The sequence below is a fragment of the Mya arenaria genome, chromosome 9, assembly GCF_026914265.1.
Source record: "Mya arenaria isolate MELC-2E11 chromosome 9, ASM2691426v1".
Lineage (NCBI taxonomy): Eukaryota > Metazoa > Mollusca > Bivalvia > Myida > Myidae > Mya > Mya arenaria.
In genome coordinates, this window is record NC_069130.1 from 71,337,804 (window position 1) to 71,360,133 (window position 22,330).

Sequence of the window (22,330 nt, forward strand, 5' to 3'; positions counted from 1 at the left end):
TGGACAGTATATTTATAAATGAATAGTAACAATAGATAATATATAATTACATAGTTTCAGCGAAGAGAACGTCTTTAGTGACCTGGTAACACATACGAGAAAAGACAGAAGGTGATGGGTGATTTCATTAACATCGGTATATAATATACTATTTATATAATAACACACTTTATCGCTTTCTCATACTATGATATGAATACTTACTGACCAATGACCACTCACACATGAATGATGATCTTGTAACATGTATGAATGCAAGCATATACAATGATAACGTATGGTGAAAATGAACATCCTCACGTCAAATGCTGGATGGATAAATAATTATGCTAAGAGCTTATTTTCAATCGGGTCTATCATCTGCATAATTAAACGTAGTTGTTTATACCTGTATGTGGTAGCTTTTAAATGTGGTAGCAAACATGTCCAGTGTATTATGCAAAGGGAAGTAATCGCTGCATTGAGTTTCAGCATTTTTATTTATGTTGTAAAGTTTCCTTACCGTTAACCAAAGTCAAATACGGTAGATGTTTTTTGGGAAAATGCCCGGATGTTGTCATTGGTTTCAATATGGTGGAACAGATGCGTGTTTTGGCTGGATTTTTTAACAATATTTTCATATAGGTATTCTATGGGATATTGACAGAGGAGTTATTTCGTTAATGACAAAGTAATTTTATTTTTTTGATTAGCCAATTAGTGGCAGGTTCTATCGATATCAGGTTGCATACTTTTGAGTGCATTTAAAAAAAATACTTTGGCTAGTAGTGTCAACCTTCAATCCCTTCATCAGAATACTGTACTCAGTCATCGATATTAGCGTTGGTAATCGACAGGTATTATTTAAGACCGGCAGCGGAACTCAGGGTCTGTTAAGATAAGTAAGATATCTTTATGTACATTGTAAGTCACATAAGTTTCTTTTCAGTGTTTTATTTGAATGTGTGTGTGTAAACGCCAATTAAAAATTGTCATGGCTTGTTAATTATAATCATTGAATCATTGATATACTAGCTCTGTTTCTGTTGCATCGTAAAACAGTCAACATTAGACATGATTCTGAACCATATGTTCTGACGTCATGCGCATGATCAATACCATGAAACATATAATTATATGATATTATCATTGTGAGTTAAAATAACTACTGACATTTTGGGAATTTTCTACAGAAAAAAGGCAGGAAAATCTTAAAATAGTAACCCAGCTTTTTCCAGGTGTAATGTTTATCAATGTTTATACTGTATCAAAATAAAATGCCAATATTCAGTCATGATATAATCAAACATTGTCAACAAGGCAAATACAACTACATTACTTCATGAATGCAAATTGTTATGTATTAAAATTAATTAATATTTTCTCGGAAGTGGATCTGAAATATAGAATAGATTTCAGGGCGGAGGAACAGTAAAAAAAGTAACAGCAATTTACTGAAGCCATCATAATAATAACTTTAATAATATAAGCTCTGCACTGGGAACACATTTTGACTTTTCCTTATAGATTTACTGTTAACATTTTAAACATTTGTTTTATAATCACTTTTTAACCAAGTTCATTGAAGTCATGTGTGTTTCTCTTATTTCAGAAAACAAAAAATGTCAGGTCTAGAATCAGAAGAAAAAATGGAGCATATTACTCCAGAACATCCGTTACCAGAAGAAATACAGAAAATGAACAGAGATGAAACAATCTGCAGGTAATGCTATGTCTGTGGAAAAAAATGTGTGAAGGCAACCACTAACTTTATGATGTTTCATGGTTAGATGCATACTGTCAATTGCATTCAATATGTTTGTTGGTTAAAAATGAATAATGTTCCCCAAATTTAGGTTGTGAGTTAAATTTCTTGAAAAATCTTGTTAATTTAATGGTTTTCATGATGTGAAATGTTTGTATGAATTGATATCAATGATGTGTCGTCAATACTTTGTTCATTTTTTTGGTATATAAGTGTTTAAGCTTTGGACTTGAATATAATTTGTAGACTGCCGACTGTTGTTAACAAGGTTTTTCCAAAGTGAAACCTGGTTATTAGAATGATTTCATTGATGTTTTAAAGGGACGGGGCGACAAACTGACTTATGCATTTTGGACCTCAAGTTTACTTTTTGTTAAGAAAGAGTTGTCAGCTAGCTGTCATGTCATCGTTGTTGTTCTTGTTCTTACTGGTCTCATACCACTGAAATACACTTTTTGAATCAAGGTCCATAACTGTGGTGTAATATTTATCCAGTTATGCCCCTTGACCCACTCCAAACCAAACAGAAACAAACAGATCAATGGTATCCTCTTCTGATGCTCCTTTTATGAAAAAGTACATTCACCTTTTGTCAAATTAATAAAACTTAATACATTTAATGATGATTTGCAGATATTGTGGAGTTAGCTACCTGATCCACAATGAGATTAAAGCCCTTGAGAAGAAAATGAAAGCCATGGAGAAGGAGTTGGAGCATCACCAGGGCTGTGATGACAGGGAAAACAAACTGAAACAGGAGCTCAATGTAAACAAATTTACATTTCCCTAATAGACTGAATTGAAAATTGCTCTTTAGAAATAAAACCATACTGGTTTTATATTTTTTGCTTGTGTTAAAAATACTGTAGAAGCTTTTCCAACTGTTTTTGATAAATTATAATTCCAAAATGACATAATTATGACAAACCTACTTTGCGTCTGATTTTGAAATGACAAAAAATAATTGATTTTGTAGAGATGATAAAAAATATAAAAAAACACATAAAAATAATTGTGTGATATTTGACAGCATTTTATGTAACTACATTCGGGACATATTTCTTTTCAATTGTTATATTTCAGTCACTACAAGAGCAAAGAGGGGAATATGAGATGACAATTACAGTCAAGGAGTCAGCGTAAGCTATTCTCATTTCAATTTAGATTAAGGAGCTTTCGACTGTTTCAGCTCATCGAAAAAAAAAAGGTCAAGGTATTGTCATAGATTTGTTGTCATGGGTGGCTGATTGCAAAATTTGGGCTAAAACTGTTCAAGATATTCGAATGAAACGTGTTGTACATTTTGCCAGAGACAGTTCTCACAATTATAGAAAGGCCCATAATTCTGGCTGAGTTATGCCCCTTGTTTGACTGGGAAAAAGCAGACAAGCATTGATGCTAGCTCCATGGCGCTTTTGTTAAGTCAAATATTACTCAAATTTATAAGACTTAACATTCTTCCATTACTTTTAAATGCCATAGCATTGTGATTGCCAGCTGTTGCAATATACAAATTAATGTTTCAATCAATTTTCTTTTCACAAGTTTGATTATCGCGCGGCAATCAATCCACAGCGCAATCATCATTATCGATTATTGTGTTAACATAGCATCACAGGTGCAATATTTAACGACGCACCGGCTGTCAAAACAAAGTGACACGCGATTCGCGAATTCCTAATACACAAAATCATTTTGACATGTTTGAACAAATATACGTCCGGTTTTGTGAGGTAAAATTACGTCGACAACTAACAAATTTTCTCGATTTTTTGTCCGGTATCCAGAATTCCGAGGTTCCGGTTTTGTAGGGATTTTTTTACATTGAAAATAGAAGGGGAAAACCGGGACTCTGAAAAAAGTCCGGTATCCCGAGGATTCTGGTTTTGTGGAGATCCGGTTTAGTTAGTTTCCACTGTACCACATATTATTTGAAATCAAATTATTTATTATATATAATTATATGTAAGGTTTTTTTTAATTCAAGGATCGCGACTCTAACCAACAGCCTGAAATCCCAGGAGTCTTTGTGCCAGAGACTACGCAGCGAGAATGACGATGCGCTAGAGAGGATTTCAAAACATGAGAAGTCTTACAAGGCCTTAAAGTAAGCAACATAATTTTATTTGAATCACACATTTGAAAGTCTTTGAGATAGTGCTCTGAAGTTCTGGATTGTTAGTTCATTGCTATAAGTTTTTTTAGTACACATGTTAACAGTCACAATATACACATGTATTAAGGTCTTGTCAGATTTATGTGCGGCCTATTACTCTGGTCTTACTTTTGACAGAGACAGAAATAACCAACTAGAGCGAGCCCTCCCCCGCCTGAAGTCAGCGGTCCATCAGCAGAAGGCTGCGGTAGAGGAAATTCACTCGTTTATGGAGAAACGAGATGCACAGATGAAGGAAGAAATTGCCATAATCTTGTCACATGTACGCAACTCCTGTCAGATGGAAATTAAAGGTAAGATTAAGTATTTTCAGTGGTGTAGTTTTTGCTAGGCTTAAAGGCCAAGGCCTGCTTTTTTTTCACTGCAACGAAAGAATAACAACTGTATTAGATATTAATTTCTCCTTTGGATAAATGTCAAAATGCCCCACAAGCCAGACTACATATAAAAAAAAATCAGAATAGCCTATAGGGATGCCTCCTGACTTTGAAGTCTGATGCTTGCACATCGAAATTTGTCTAGCTACACCCCTGAATTTTGCGTACATAACAGCAGTTTGATAGATAGATTCGACCTTCTATGGTCACATGTATGAGATGCAGATTAAAGGTATGATGAGGCATGCAAGTCAGAAGTTCTATATCGTCACCTTAGTGCAATAACTCAATAACTGCATATAGAAATAGAAGCAGATATTGAGTTATTGCACTAAGGTGACGATATGTTAGCTTTTACTGAGTGAATACTTGCACATGTGAATTATTTAGCAAGTGAATTTTCCCTAGTAGTAACGGTTTACCAAAAAATCTCTTAATTAAATAAAAGAAACCTTCCATTCTTTTGTCACACATGATGCAGTTTGTGTGTGTTCGATATTAAAGGTAAATTATGAATTAACAAAGTTATTTATTTAAATTATCTTTAATGAACTTGTCTTTGAGTTGTTAAATTGATAAACTTTGTATTTGCAATATATATATGGCCCGTTGAACGATTATTGCTGTTTTAAAAAAAATGGTACAATAAAATGAGGACTTTTGTTTTGAGATTGAAATCGCTAGTGAAAATAGACGCAGTAGAGCATAATATTCTTGATCAGATTGATTCGTTAAAGTCATGAATCTTTCCAACACTAAAGCCATGTACAATACTGCTGTTGTTGTTTGTACAGAGAAGTCTGAGTTACAAGATCTAGTCAGAAGCCTTGAGTCCCGGTTCAGCTCAACGACATCGGAGACGGAGGACATGAAGATCCAGCTAGCTCGCCAGGAGAAACAGATACTAGAGCTAGACAGGCTGTATACAGAGAACAAGGAGCTGCAGATCAAGTGTCAGCAGCTGGAGACGGCACAAGCAGGTGAGTGCATGATGGGAATTAGTTTAAACTTTAATGCTTCAAGACAATTGTGAAGGTAAAAATATAAATTATTCTTAGTCATGGCATGAAGTTGATTGGCATGGAGTTGCACAAGAGTGTGGTCTGTTGCTGGAAAATCCAGTGTGCTCAGAAAAACACACACTTTTTAGGCTATGTGATCACAAACTTAACTCTCATAGGCCCAGCCCGGGAATAGAAACCAGGACACCTTTGTTAAGAAGCAAGTGCTTTTATCATTACCCTTACCAGACAACCATTTGATGGGACTTAATAACTACTGTGTCTAGTCCTACCATGAGCTTGTTATTTCCTTTAATGAAGACAAGTTATGGTAGTGTTATAGTGCTGTTGTCTGCTTCATCATACTTTTAATATTAAGTGTAACAAGTTTCAGCTTTTACATTACATTCGGTTCTTTACCTGTAAAGAATATTTAGAATTTGCCATAGAATGGAGTGTACTTGTTAGCTTCAACATTAACCTGGTAATAGAGTTTGGCATTCTAGTACTACGGTGATCATTACAGGCTATGCATTAAATCCAACATGTTCTCTCCGAGTTTGACATTATTAACATGAAGTCCACTAACTAGAGACCTAATTTGCTATTATGGGCATTAAATCTATAACAATTCAGTTTCTTATTGAACATTGCAGAGGGAGAAAATAAACTAAAAGATCTACAGACAAAGTGTTTAAATCTCACTGCCAAGGTTGAAGGTAAAACAATGCACAGTATGACAGTTTGTCTGCAGTTATTATAATAAAATTCATTTAATCCAATCTGTTAAATTGTACAGCAAAAATCAAATTACTCTGGTAAATGTGCATTAAATAAAGGAGCAAAGTGACAAAACATACTGAATATATACTGTTAATAATGATGTTTGTGTTCGGAAAAAGGCATGTATTAAATTTTGCTGATATTGCCAATAAATTGAAACTGAATTTATTATTTAAATTCTGCAATGCTTAGATTTAAAGCCTTTTCAGGAACTGTATTTTATATAAGACCACATGTCAACAACAAAGTAATATAGAATATACAAAACCTTTTGCATATTATAACTGTTTTACAGAAATAGATAGTCAGAAAACTGAGCTGCAGTCAGTATGTTCATATTTAACTACGGCAAATAAAGGTTGGCAAAGTGCACATAACTCTGCACAACTCTGCATTCACATTTTATGACTGTCAGATTTGTTAAGAACTTATGCACTTTATGAAAACTTTGGAATTTGGTTATATATAATTAATTGTTATATGTAACCATCATTGTATTACATGCATATTTTAATTGTATTACATGCATATTTTAAATATGAAACTATGGATTATGATGTATTCACACATATATAAATACATGTATAATAATCATGCACAGTTTTGCTGGATGCTTGTATTTATGACTAGCTTATTTATGAAAGGAGGATGTCAACTACAATTAATTTTGAACTTTGCAGAATTAGTTGCTGACTATGAAGTTTTGAAGTTAAAGTGCGAGAATTTCAAAGAATTTGAATTAGGTGAAATACGATGTTTGTATTGTACACACTGTTCATATTTAATCTAAAAAAAAAAACCTGTTCATTTTTCAATCAAGCTAACTTTTAGTTTTATGATAGTGTTTTTGTAGAGAATTATGTTTCCGACATTGTAAATGGTAATTTTTGAAAATATTCAAATATATTTTACACAATGTTCAAACATTGATAAAAATGCCCATACATTCTTCAAGTTAAAAATGCAGTTTAATAGTTTACTAGTAAAACAAAATTGTTGATTTACAGAGATGATTGAAAGAAATGCCAAGTTTGATGATCTACAGATAAAATATAGTGAACTACTAAATGTCAATGAAGGTAGATCATGCACAAAGCATTCACAGCACCTCCAGTCCAATGGATAAAACTGAATATTTTATCCTAAGGTTATCGGTTGGCTAGTTTGCACAAAATGGCAATTTCATTGGTCAACAGTAATTATTGGATAAATATTGACCAATCAGTGAACATTTTGACCAAATTTAACCAAACCAAAGACTTAACTAGTTTGATACAATTGGCTGCTGCATTCTAATGTGGTTTGAAATATCTGATAGACTCAAAAATATAAGAAGATAACAGGTGAAAGAGTGCAATTTGCTGATTTTATTTGATAAGTTATATTATATGAAACATACTTTCAAAGTTATGATTATCAAGATTGTAACCTAGATTTCCAGCCAATGCCAGCAGGATTGGTCTTCTATAAATGCCACAGAGAATTGTTAAGAATTGCCGTTTTACAACTTAACAGACATAAGGTCATAATTAAGTTCATCATATGAACACATGCTATAATCTATACAATGGTTACTTGCTTTGCCCTTTTTAATGTTACATAAAATGTTTTTAACAATATCTAAATATAATTCTTCAAATAATCACTCTGAGAATGTTTTTACAGAAAACAAAGTCCTATCGGAAAAGTGTTCAGAACTGACGGGGATGAGAGAGAGTAAGATTCCGAATGTCCCTTTTCCCACCCTTACCACATGATATTTGTTTGCAGTGTTTTACTTTAACAGATTCTCCACGTGTTTCACTTGAACAGATTCTCCACAATTTTTAAGGTTGTCTGTTTTATGATAGTTATTATCATCACTATGTGAAATGTTTAACCTGGGCCCAAACTCAAAATCTGTTTGAAGACACAGATGTTTCAAGCCTTGCTCTGGCTTTGGCTTGCTTCAAAATATTGGTTGAGGAGTGCCCCTTTTTTGACTGAAACACTGAAAAGCAGGCCAGCTTTTTATCCAATTGTGGTGCTCTGGTTCATGCTTACAGCATTTCCACAATTTTATAAAGTTCTTTAACTTCTTTTGGTTTCTTGTTTCCATAGCAGTGTGATATTTTGGGGAAAAGTCATCAGACGATTCTGTTTATCCTCATGGCAGCATTTCTTTTATATCTTTCTTTATCTTGATAAAGAAGTTGGCCATTGTAAAATCCATAACTTGTAGATTTATGACGTATATTTGGAATAACTTAATGTTATGCTGTATTCTCCATCATATCAAAAAGGGTTTATTATTATTCGTTGTGTTTAAGTCCTACATAATTTTCATTGTTTTCATATGACAGAAACATATAGCTTAATTAGTTTATGAAGAAGATGAGATAGCACTACAGTTACTAAGTGTTTTGGGTGATCTCTTATTCAAGGGTTCTGAGTGTCATTACATCAAGATTGATACAAAGAGAAAAAAACAAAACTAAAGATTGTCACCAGATAGAGTACTGTACTGGGCTTGTATGGAACCATGCACTTCTAGAACTGTGATGAAATGGTCCACCTTGCAAGCATTATTGGTTGCCAAGACATAGACTCACAGTCAGGCAAAAAGATGACATTTGTATAATAATAACTTTGAACTTTTCTCTATATCAGGTTTGAGACGTGAGCTGGAAGAATCTATAGAGAAATGTCGCAGCCTACAGATGGAGACACAGCAGTTTAAAGACCAATACAAGTATGTTCATAAAACTGTCAAAATCACACTTATCGCAACTTTTGAATGTTGATTTTGTAAATATATGAAATTCATCTTTTGTTTGGTTGTCTTTTCAGTGGTCCAAATTAGGGCAAGCCCATACATCCTGGTAAAATGTTTTCTGGCTGGTGCAAGATCTTAATATTTATAACGGGCCTTGTCATGATTTGCCAGAATTTGAGCATGTTGGACCAGAAGTCTTAATTTTTAATACAGTGTTTCATTTAAATATTTTATTACAAAGGTTACGATACACCATTTCAGAACAAAAACAAGCGAGATGGAGCAGATGGCTTCAGTACAGAGGCGAAAAGACATGGATAATGAGTTGAACACTCAAAAGTAAGGCAAATAGTCTGAGTTTAAGATTTAAAGGGTCATAGGTGAATGGCATATGTTCCATGTAAGCATGAGTGCTGATAATATAAAAATGCACATCTGCAAAAGCTGCACATTTGAATTTTATTGTATTATTGCTATTACTGAAGGAATGAAGCTATGAAAAGAATGCTGTGTGACTTATGTTACAATTAAATAATGCTGACTGCTTTCTCCAACACATACTTTTTCCAAAAATAAATTGAAATATTTCTAGTTACATATGAAATTTCACTGTTCTTTTTCCTTCAGACTCAAATCTGACCTTCGACAGAAGGAAACAGACTTGTCCAGTGCTAAGCGTGATTTGAAAGCACTTCAGATCAAGTTTGAAGAGCATCAACAGCTTGAGGCCGACCTCAGTCGGAAAACATCCAAAACACTCAGTATGTATAGAAAAACAAATTTACTTTGAAACGATGAATGTGTGCTGTTGTTTAAGTTCAGAGTGTTTCCTGGTTGTTATGGGCAATACAATTTTATAACACTTCTTATTGTTGTGTTGCAGGGTTCCCATAATTTTCTTCCGAATGTAATATTGCTGATTTTTTTTGTGCCAATAGTTTTTTTACCACTTTTATATACTCTTTTGTGTCAATAGCAATAGTTTTTTTAACACTTTTATATACTCTTCTGTATTGTTTAACTCGTACGCTTAATTATGGGCCTTGAGAATGATAAAACTTGAAACTGTAAAATGCCTAATTGCACAACAACAGTAAGAATGAATTTGTAGTCAATTTTACTGCACTTTGTGCAAATTGTGACAAGACTGTGCAAATACCATTTTGACCAGGTTACTTTCCGCCCGTCTGTCCATCCGTCCGTACGTCCATGTCCGTCCATCCATCCATCAACTGACTGACTTACTCTTATTTTTAGATGAAACGAATGAACTGAAGGAGTCATTTTTCAAAGCCAAAGAAGAGATAGATAATTTAAAACAGGAAAGGTAAGAAATCTGATAAATACAAATATACCGTACATATCCTATAGTGCGCACAGTGCATGTAAGATACATGATGTTAGCTGATTTGCTGATATACAAGAAAAGCTGATAAAATGTTAACCAGAAAAGCTGCACTTTTTATAAGTTTTGAATTCAATTCGTTTGTTGTAGTCATTGAATCGAGACCATAAATATTGATGAAACAACCCTCCTGCATGTAAGTGTTAGGTTATTTGTAAGGACATGCATTTCTAAATAATCATATTTCTCTCTTTCAAGGATTTCTTTTTACTTAAAGTAATAGAGATTCGCTATGTTTTTCTTGAGTGCATGTCTTAGTTCTGTATATCTGTTAATTTTACTATTTCATTGGTTGATTTTTTTCAGTGATGAAACTGCTATATGAAGTAGTACAATCTTATCTCAGAATGTTTAAAACTACATGTTTGTTGTACCTTATTTCAATAATTCCCATCCTTATTTATTTGGAATGAATGTTAGCACTTATAAGACACACTTAACCAATTACCAATTAATGGAGCGAAAGTGAAAAGTTCTAAGTAAAATTATTGTGACTTTTGGTGCCATTTTCTAATGGCTGGTTGTTAATTTACATTCAACAAAATGTATTCATGCAGTCTAGAAAACAAACATTGAACAATATCAACTAAAACACACATATTTAGATTGTCTGTTTTTGAAGAGAAAAAGTCAAGCTATAGTGATAGCCTTGGTGTTGTTTAAAAGATGTTAGAGATATTTAAAATGAAACTTGGTTTAAACTTGCATTGGTATTTGTTAAGTTGAGCAATTTGTTTGACTACAAAAAAACATCAACAGACAACTGTTGGTATTTGCTCCAAGGCACACTCATTTATTAAGTCGTATCCAACAAGATTCAAAACTGTGAGTTATCATAAGGCAACTTTTTCACTTTTACCCGTCAATGTTTGTTATGCTTTCACATTATACTGATCACCTGACTGGCATGTGTGTAATGTTGTCGTACCTCTAGAGAGGCGATGATAACATCCCATCAGAACCGGATTGAACAGCTGCGCGAGAGTTTTAAAAACAAGCTGGCTGAGGCAGATAACTGGCAGGATAAGGTAACTCTCGGATGCCCTCGATTTTTTCACAGAATGATAAAGGCAATTAGGCTAACAGTAAATCATTGCCTTAAAAAAAGGTTTATGACATGTCATAGAGTTGGTGTCCCACAAAAACATGAATGTTGGCTGTAACTTGAAAACCATTTAAAGTATTCAACTGAAGTAATGGACATGCCAAAACACAAGTCTCTTTCAAGGCTTTGATGCCTTGAATGGCTTTTTATGTAAAAAACTTATATCACATATCAATACTTCTTGATGTAATGTTTCTTGTATTAACCGCTTTATCAACTGAATAATAACCAGACGTATGATTGCTGTAACATGAGATACTCTTTATGTTGTATGTTTGTGATTTATAATGTTTTTCTTTTAAATTATTCATTATGTTTGGTTATTGTTTTTGTTCTTTATGGAATGTATTTTGCTATGGGCTCTTAGATCAATGTTAGGTGCAAAAATATACTTGTTTCTTCCCATTAGGTCGACCGACCCAATATTTTCCTCCTGATTTTATTTATAAAAAATGTGCATTTGTTGTCAAAATTTGCCCATTTTATAACTTAAACCTTCTACAAAAATGATATACGGGTACATTGATTTAGGTTGGTTCAGTACAGAGTCCCAGTTCTCAAAAAAAGAAAATTGGCAACAAAAGTCATGCCGACCTTTTTACCCTATTTTTTTGGGAGAAGTTTGTAGAAACAAAGAACTTTTTTTAATTGAAGTACACTGGTTTTGGTGATTGAACTTGCAGATCCACATCATTAATAAGCTTTATGTTTTCTCAATAGATAAAGCAGTTAAGGTATATTGCTAGCCTTGGTGTTAACACCTGGAGCAGGTGGTGGTGTCCTCATGCAAATCTTAAACTTTGACTCTCTTTTTTCATTTGCTGGTTGACCCTTTGAGCAATACATGAATGCCATGCCTTGTACCCAACTAGGATGGAAGGTCTCAGTTTGAAGTGCAGAAATCCATTAAATCCTTCATGACTTATGTGGTTGTGTATTTCAGCTGGAGGAAGCCATTGCCAAAGAAAAACAGAGACATGCAAAAGAGTTGCAGGCCTTGGAAGCAAGACTTAAAGACAGCTTTGTAATGGTGAGTGGTATTGTGAAATTGAGAAAAATTCATTCAGCTACCTAAGTCACTCTTATACTTTAAGTCAGTGATACGGTTATGCCCCAATGATGTCATGCACTGTGTAAGTGGCATTATTTATACTACACAATGCATTAAGCTACAGTTCACGGTTTCAATGTTTCAATTCAGGACAATATTGAATACAACAACTTATGTCCATTTCGGATATTCTAATTGCACACTAAAGTCTTAAACTTTCATCAGTTTCTAACATTGTTACAGGAAGAAGGTCATTAGCCTTAGTATATTCATCAGTTATGTAAATTACAGCTTAAACATACATTTGACAAGAGTTAACTCCCTTCACTGAAATTTATATATTTTAAGTATTTTTCTGCCATTTTACAGGAGTTGGAAATAGAGAAAGGCAAGTATCGTGAGTTGATGAAGAAATACCAGGCTGGCAGCCAAGAAACTGAGGAAAAGGTTGGCTCTGGTTTTGCTCTGTATAGACTTAGGTTATCTGGGTATGGGTTTTTTCTATAAAAAAGGTTAAGGTCTGTCAAAGCAGTCTTGTTGTTTGCAGTTTTGTTTGACACAGGCATTGTTGGAAAACTTCAATGTTTGAAATACATATACATCTAACAAATCCCATCAGTTTGCCTGAAACCAAAGAGTATTATTTGAGTGTTTTTTTTTACTCTCTAAGAAACAAATTTTGAAAGCCACACTCTCACAGTTCAGGTGGTTTAATTGTATAATTGTCTGCCACTCACCAAGGAGTTTGTGGATTCAAACCCCACAAAAGGTACTTTCTCATGGCCTCACATAATGGACAACAGTACTGATTTCTACCTGGGCATCTTACTTGAGCCTGATTCTTAAAGCTGTCATCTTTTGTTATTATCTAGCTATATGTTATTATAAACTGAAGCCATACTTTACTACATATAAGATTTTTACCAAGCAGGAAATTTAATGTTAACCCTTTACATCATGTCAATATATCTATAAAGCTATCCATAGAGCGAAAATATCTGTACTTATTGAGCTGTTGATAATTGTGTAATGAAGTGTGGATAGAGGCATTAACCTGTTCCAAAGCTGTAATACTCTATGATATCTTTTAGCTGAGAGCACAACTACTATCCATAGAACAGAGGTACAAGGCAGAGATATCTGACCTCAATGATTTATTGGCCGAAAACAGGAGAAAGTCAAAAGAAATGGAGGATGAACTCAGACGAGAGATTGCCAGTCTTAAAAACATAATACGAGACCTAGAGTCCAGGCTGGGTGAGTAAATAGTGAACCTATAAAAGTCATCATAGCTGGAACAGGTGTTGGGCACTTTAATGCTCCTACACATTAAATAATCTGTTCTATTTCTTTTGATGTGTAAGACCTACTAGTAGAAATAAGCTCAGTGCCTTTATGTTTCTGAGTTTATTTCCTGGGTAGAAACTAGGATCCTTATTCACTTATGACTTAAGTCTGGGTTTGAGACTCAATACTGAAAACTGCAAATCTCCATTTTATTGTACAATCTTTATTAGAAGAGTAATCATGGTAAATCTGGCAATACCCAGCATATATTGCAGATACAATGTTTAACAATTATTTACACATATGCTGTTAAGAATAACTACAATTTGCTGTGACTATGACTTTGTTATGACTACAAATCATTAATGACATTAATGAACTTGCTTTTCTGAGTCTTGAAGTCACTGTAGACATAAGTGAATAAGAGACCAGGTTTTTTGTATAAAAAAATGACAATGGGCCTAACTGTCCTAACATACCATGATGTGACACAGTTTGTACCCATCGACAGGTCGACTGGATGTGGGAAATGAAGATTTAGTGGTGAAGTTAAAGGCCCAGCTGAGGGAAACCCACCAAGAGCTTGAGGACACCAGTCAGGCGCTTGATAAACAGACAAAGGCTGGGGAGGACTTCCAGGAACAGGTATGATGGTACATCTAAGTCCTCTACAAGTTATGAAGAGCAGGAGACATAGAATAAAATTATAACCTAATCCGCTGTGGTTATGTAACCATGAAGATTAGTTTTCAGAAATTTAGTTCTAATATTCCAATTTTATAGTTTGGCTTTTCAAAGGAAGGTCAATTAGTCATTTGAGCTGTCATCGGAAAGCTCCTGCTACTTTTGAAATGACCCCCAAATTTAAAGGTAATTGTTTTGACATCATGTATGTTTCCAGATCAAACATCTTCAAGAGACTGTTCAAAAAGAGTGTGAGGAAAGGTTTGAACTCACAGACGCATTGAGTGCTGCCAAGGAGGAGTTGCTACTTTTGAAACGACCCCTAGGTAATATTTGTTTCATTTTGAAATAAAGTGTTGAGTGCTGCTGAGAAATAAAAATAAAAATCTTTTTAATAACGTTATGCTATAGAAGTGTACAAAATATAACACATTATGTTATCATGATATGTGATGCAACTGTTTGCTGCTAACAACAATGTATGAACTGTTCATGCTATATATTAAACTTGATTTTGTTTTTTACTGTTTTGAGTGATTTAAATCTATGTTTTATGATGTTTTTTTGTCATGGTTGAGTTTTTGAAGTATTGTCTCTCATGGAGATCAGTGTTAAAGCTTTACATATGCAGTCTGTGTATTTATTTATATCTTATATTTTGCATACACTTATTTAGGGTCAAGGCCAGTGAGTGAAGGTAATTCAAGGTCACATTCTGATACTTTTCTATTTTTAGCTGGAAATCACCCTTCAATATTACATGTTATTTATTTTGTTTCAAAAGAAATAACGAAGTGCTGTCTTTTTGTAGTAAAACATTACCAAAGCAGATATCTGAAGATAGGTCGTGGTAAATATTGTAGTTACTGTAGATTGGTCTAAACATGAGGTCCTTCCACTGGAAATGTTTTGGTTCTTGCCGTTGCAAGGTTTTAAAATTTGCGACACTATTATTCTGAAAATAAAAAAATCTATTTTTGTTTCTGGGATTGAAGATTTTCAGCCTGATCTATTTCCAAAAACAAATACTATATATATTTTACTTGCAAAAATGAAGTTCTTAAAATAGGCAATTTTAACGCTTCTTTGGTAATATTGCAAGTCTTTGGTGGGTAAATATGTTGTTGCATATTAACACTAGATAATGATAAAGGGTTCAAGTAAGGGGAAAAAATAAAATTGCTGACCATTTGCCTATTTTAGAGTGATAGAAACATAACTAGAGACTTAAACATGGTAACATATCCTTATATTAATGCAGTCATCGGTTTGGTTGAAAAAAGGGATATCTGTTGTAATCTGCATCGAAATGGCTTATCTGCTTCAAACTGTAGCTGTTAGCACTAATTGCCATAATCATGCCATATCTTTATTTTTGAATTTAGAAGGTTACATAATTTTGCAGTATTATACACATTATATATACATGTAGCATCTGTCACCTGTTGTCATATAAAACACAATTTTATTCAATGAGTTCAGTAAATTTATTAGTAAACAGGCCTTTGGCGAGCTTACTGTAATAAAACTGTGTATTACGTAATGACTAGTGTCAGATTATTTTTTATCACATGCCTTTTACTTGTAATAAACTGCAAAAAAGACAAACCTGTTACACTGATGATGAGCAGAATACCATAAACTGAAAATTTCCCACGCTATATGCATTGCAGAAATGTAGAATCCAAATTTTGAAAAAAGATATATATAAATATATATGTAAACAGTATATATCTGATCATTTTAATCATGTTTATAAATAAGTACAATGAATTCTGTGATGATATCCAGAAAGAACCTTTCAAATAACTTGCTTGAATATTACCAGTTAATCAATAATTGTTTCCAATTAAATTGTTTACAAACGTGCAGAGTGATATTGTTATATTACATATGTGTAGTACATAAAAATACACTTGATGGTTATATTTAACCGTAAACAAGGTAAAGCATGTGAAAAATATATAATTTTCATATATATATATATATATATATATATATATATATATATATATACAAACAATTAACATAATGTAATTGAGAGGGTGATTTTCACTACGTTTTAAGCTTGTCTGTTTTTCAAAGAAAGTATAAGCAACATTCTTAAAAACAAGAGACAAGCTTCGGTGTTTGCTTCCTGTAGACTTATTTTTCTCCCACCTCAGATAAGTAGATCCAATAATTTAACCAGGCTAGAAATTCTTATCTTGCCCATGGGCGAAGATAAAATGCCCGTATGGAACTCCTTTTTTGGTGGTCACCACATTGTAATTACCTCCCTTGTTGAAGACTGTCGTCATGGAAACCTTGTCTTGTGGCAATATTTAGAACGTTAGTTAACTATTTCTCGCTTCAAATGTCACCATAAAACAGTTTTCACGCACCTTTCAAAAAATAATGCGTCACTCTCAAAAGAACTATTTAACTGAGACCGATTTGACTATTAACATAATTGGAATCACTGCGTGTATATCCATGACGACCACGAATTATCGCATATCCATACACAATTATTTTTACTAAGCACAAAAGAGTTCCAGCAAAAAAATAAATTTTGACTTATTTTTGTTTAAGTGAGGTGGGAGAAAAAGCATCTACCATAGCCGCTCGTGTAAGATATGTTCATCCCGATCCTCGCTCAGGGTGTTTTGCGGAAACTCGGTAAACCTCGTTTCAGCAAAACACTCCATGCTCGGGTCGGAATGAGCCTATCTTACACTCTCGGCCATGGAAGATACTTATTTATAAGCTTCCTTTAATTCAGCTTCCCATAAACCCTTGAATTACATCCTGCATTCCTACATAGTTTCTGGTTGTGGGTTAGTTCTGATTTTATAACCGTTTACAGCATGAGTTTAAGATGTTTCATCGTTTGTTCACATGGAAATGAATTCTACTTTGTAGAGCTGAGGCAGATTGTGCATGAAAATCACTTTTGGATAGTTTTACCCTGTGTTTATGCTAAGTCACACATTTCATGCTGAGATTAAAATACTAGTATCTATAATTGAACTGAAAAAAAAACAAATGTCTTTTCATTGTCCTGGTGTTACTGTAGGGGTTATGCAAATGAAATGTGTTAGGTGCTGTTTATTATTTATCAGAAAATGTGTTTATTAAATAGCGCCTTTGCAGACAAAGGGAGGTAACAAAGCAAGTATGAGAGGCAGGTGTCTAAACCGCTAGGTAGATTGTTTCCCCTGATAGCCAGAAATTGTTAGTTCACAATTTAACCAACTTATCACCAAATTCTAAATTTGTGTGCACAGTGTTATGATAAATAATTAAAAAGAAGTTAACGTCACATTTTTTTACTGAAGAACTTTGAAATGCAAAAACATATATTTGGCTTTATCTCTATAAAGGATCCCATCAGGAGACAATCACATGTATAACATGCTCCATAGATCTGGCATTTGTATTTGTCGAGGTTTTTTGTAAAAAAAAAAACAGAACAAATTAGCATAGGGGTTTTCTCCAACAGTGCTCTTGTTGTGTGTTTTTTTTTTCAAAAAGATTAAATTATAGTTGATGTTAAACCTTTATCACAGGTTTACAAGATTTTTGGTCACAGTTTTGAATTAACTGTTGCTGTTTTTTATGTAGGTATTGGCTGATGATTTCTTAAGTTGTTTTTTTCTAATTTTTGCATTGATTTAATGTGAATACATTAATCCCAGATATCTAAATACCATAATCAGACTGGCATTGACGTCTTTCTTTATCTCATTCATTATTGGTTAAGCAAACTTTCCACTTTGATGTGATAAACAGGTCTGATAAAGTATATATATACACTTGTCCTACATTTAAAATATTAAGAATTCAATTTGGAATTGATTGAATGTTGATAACCAATGAATAAGTTGCCTTCATGTTAATTTACAAAAAAAATCAAAATTAACACTTCTCATGAATACTGCCTCTTCTGTCTTTATGTAAACACTTTAACTTAAAGGGTTACTGCACTTTGTCTTGTTTTCTGGCTTCCTCGTAACAATTCCCCCCCCCCAAAAAAAAAACATGATTTTAATGGTGTTAAGTAATTATATATAGAAGCCTAAAATTTTAATCACATTATTATAACAATTAAATAAAGATTTTCATATGAATTTTAATAAACAAAATTATGTAAAAAAAATTACTATTTTTAGACCCATTATTTTTCTGACTTAAATGACTATGTATAAAATCTATTCCATCCAGCGATTGTAACATATTTTAAAAATATAAACAAAGCATTAAGAATGCTTGCATCACAGTTCATCTAGTAAAAGAGGCTGAAGAGAGCTTAATTTTTTGCACCTATTTAAGATTTATCTCGAGTCTGATCTTACCTTATTGCGTGTTTCAGGCGGATATCAAAGTGTAACACCTCGCCAGAGCACTAATTTGTCCCTCCCTTCTGAAGAGCAACAGACACCTAGTCAAAACACGTCCGCTCGACGTACCATGTCCGAGCCACAACCAGTCATATCTAATAGACCCCTTACCTCAAAGCCTCATATATATAATGGTGGCATGAAAAAGGAATATACTTTAACGAATAATAATACAATGGTGTTTATGGGTGACCAAGGAAATGGTGGATCGCGAGCTGTAGGCGGATCTACAAAACGGACTGGTGGATCGCTAGCAGAGAATAGACGGAGAATTGCAGCCATACTTGGAAGAAAGTGATGATGTTCGTGTACTATTTTATGTCAATAAGCAATGTTAAATTTTCTTATCAGTATATTTTGATAGAAAAGGAGTGTGCTGTTCAAACTAAATGACAACTTGTCATCACTTATTTAAGTCAGAGGACTTTAAAGCACTCATGTTTATATAGTGCCTTGGATCCATTTCGGTTCATTTCAATTGAGAATATTACATTCTAGAAACAGATCTGAATAAATATTCAACTTAAATGTATTGATGCATCCTCAAAATTGTTCATTGTCTTAAAGAATCTAAAAACATTTTTAGTGATTTCTGTATTAAAATAAGTGCCTGTATACTTATAGTTCATTTTGATACATTTTCCTCAATTATATTTTATATATACGGTAGTCTGATTTGATAACATATTTTTTAGTTTCATTAAGTTTGTTTTATTGAACTAAGTCTGTGATACTCTCAATACATAAGATTGTGCTCATATATATTTTAAATACCATATCTTTGATAAAAATTGCATGAATTTTGATGAGATTAAACATAATGATCATTTAAGTAAGCTGCCAAAATGACATTTCCAAATACAAGCAGATGTTTACTATTTAAAATGGTGCAGACACAGTCTTATTAAAAACAGAACGAAGGGATTTGTCCTCAGTTTTAATTAGATGCTCATAGAGATATCCAATGAGTTGATATTCATGTTTGAGTGTGTGATATAATGGTTGATATTATTTAGGACCAATAAAATGACAGTCATAATACTTGACTTTTAATTTTCATATCTGTCTGCACCAGACATGAACAATAAATTTTCATATTGACCTCCAAATAAACAATAGCTTATACTTAATTTATTTTTTTACAACTCGGATGAATCCGCTGATGTTGGCCAGTTTCATGTTCTGTTTGTGCAACTTTGTCTTAACAATTACAATTTTTGTCCTAAAAAATATATCTTGAATGAACACCAATTTTAGCCTAAGTCTCAGATTTTCAAAGAAAAGAAGGTCTTAAACTTGTTGTTGATATCGCTGTCATGAATGACTTTGATGGCATTTTAAACTTTAAACTTTACCTTAAACATGACTTAGATACTGAAAGATTTTCAAATTGAAACTTGGTATACATGTTGGCAGAGGCAATACAGGCATGTGTTTCATGGCCCATAACTCTGGCTTGGATAATTGATTGGTTATGCCACTTGCGAAAACAGGCTTCCGCTTGAGTTGCTCGTGTCAATTTGATACAATATCAAAGGCTGCTTTAACATTTACAATATGAAGTGATTTTTACATCTGATCAACACTCATTACTTTCTAATGATATATTTATCGGAATAAAGTGTCCTTTAATTACAAATTATTGAAATGTTTTGTATTTCATAGGCGTTTAGCTTTATTATATGTTTATTTCAACTATTGAATGTTTATTTGTAATAAAACTATTTAAACATTAGGCTTCAATGATTTTCTTCTATAATACCTTTGATGCCATATTAACTTGAATCTAAAAGAAATGTCAAACCTGCGAAATGTTGTCATATGACCTGCGTCTCATTTAGCAAGAATTGACACTAAAGCATTTCACTGACCACACACTAAAAACCAATACCATGGCTTGACAAGAGTTACTTGCCAATGAACACATACACACTGAGAACCAATAGCAAGGGTTGACAAAAGTACCTTTCCAATGAACACATCTACTGAAAACCAATAGCATGGATTGACAATAATAACTTGCAAATGAACACACACACACTGAGAACCAATAGCAAGGGTTGACAAAAGTACCTTGCCAATGAACACATCCACTGAAAACCAATAGCATGGATTGACAAGAATAACTTGCAAATGAACACATACACACTGAGAACCAATAGCAAGGGTTGACAAAAGTACCTTGCCAATGAACACATCCACTGAAAACCAATAGCAGGGATTGACAAGAGTAACTTGCAAATTAACACATCCACTGAAAACCAATAGCATGGATTGGCAAGAGTGACTTGCCAATGAACACATCCACTTAAAACCAATAGCATGGATTGACAAGAGTAACTTGCCAATGAACACACCCACTGAGAACTAATATCATGGATTGACATGAGAAACTTGAAAATGAACGTATCCACTGAAAACCAATAGCAAGGGTTGACAAGAGTAACTTGCCAATGAACACATTCACTGAAAACCAATAGCAAGGATTGACAAGAGTAACTTGCAAATGAACACATCCACTTAAAACCAAAAGCATGGATTAACAAGAGTATCTTGCAAATGAACAAATCCACTTAAAACCAATAGCATGGATTGACAAGAGTAACTTTCCAATGAACACACACACACTGAGAACCAATAGCAAATGTTTTACAAAAGTACCTTGCCAATGAACACATACACTGAGAGCCAATAGCATGGATTGGCAAGAGTGACTTGCCAATGAACACATCCACTGAGAACCAATAGCATGGATTGACAAGAATTACTTACCAATGAACACATTCACTGAGAGCCAATAGCATGGATTGACAAGAGTAACTTGCCAATGAACACATCCACTGAAAACCAATAGCATGGATTGACAAGAGTAACTTGCCAATGAAAACATCCACCTGAAAACCAACAGCATGGATTGACAAGAGTTAGAGTAACTTGCCAATGAACACATCCACTGAAAACCAATAGCATGGATTGCCAAGAATTACTTACCAATGAACACATTCACTGAGAGCCAATAGCATGGATTGACAAGAGTAACTTGCCAATGAACACATTCACTGAAAACCAATAGCATGGATTGACAAGAGTAACTTGCCAATGAAAACATCCACCTGAAAACCATTAGCATGGATTGCCAAGAATTACTTACCAATGAACACATCCACTGAGAACCAATAGCATGGATTGACAAGAGTAACTTGCCAATGAACACATCCACTGAGAGCCAACAGCATGGATTGGCAAGAGTAACTTGCCAATGAACACATCCTCTGAGAGCCAATAGCATGGATTGACAAGAGTAACTTGCCAATGAACACATCCACTGAGAGCCAATAGCATGGATTGACAAGAGTAACTTGCCAATGAACACATCCACTGAAAACCAATAGCATGGATTGACAAGAATTACTTACCAATGGACATATCCACTGAGAGCCAATAGCATGGATCGACAAGAGTAACTTGCCAATGAACACATCCACTGAAAACCAATAGCATGGATTGACAAGAATTACTTACCAATGAACACATTCACTGAAAACCAATAGCAGGGATTGACAAGAGTTACTTGCCAATG

General features: G+C 33.7%; 1 protein-coding gene across 6 annotated transcripts; it reads left to right on the forward strand.

Annotated features, from left to right (window-relative positions):
* The first annotated feature begins 566 nt into the window (after positions 1-566).
* Positions 567-20,475, forward strand: LOC128245659 (uncharacterized). Of its 6 annotated transcripts, none has more exons than XM_052963867.1 (19): positions 567-670; positions 1,592-1,702; positions 2,378-2,510; positions 2,828-2,883; positions 3,732-3,851; positions 4,038-4,213; positions 5,092-5,277; positions 8,731-8,812; positions 9,098-9,175; positions 9,464-9,597; positions 10,094-10,163; positions 11,176-11,269; positions 12,290-12,376; positions 12,767-12,844; positions 13,489-13,654; positions 14,196-14,329; positions 14,586-14,694; positions 15,045-15,218; positions 18,723-20,475. In XM_052963867.1, the coding sequence occupies exons 1-19, from the start codon at positions 663-665 to the stop codon at positions 19,046-19,048; spliced, it is 2,322 nt and encodes a 773-aa protein (XP_052819827.1). In that variant the 5' UTR covers positions 567-662; the 3' UTR covers positions 19,049-20,475. The 6 variants fall into 6 exon arrangements, with proteins under 6 accessions (XP_052819827.1, XP_052819831.1, XP_052819830.1 ...); XM_052963871.1 differs by having other exon boundaries at positions 15,045-15,065; XM_052963870.1 differs by having other exon boundaries at positions 15,180-15,218.
* Positions 20,476-22,330: the final 1,855 nt, after the last annotated feature.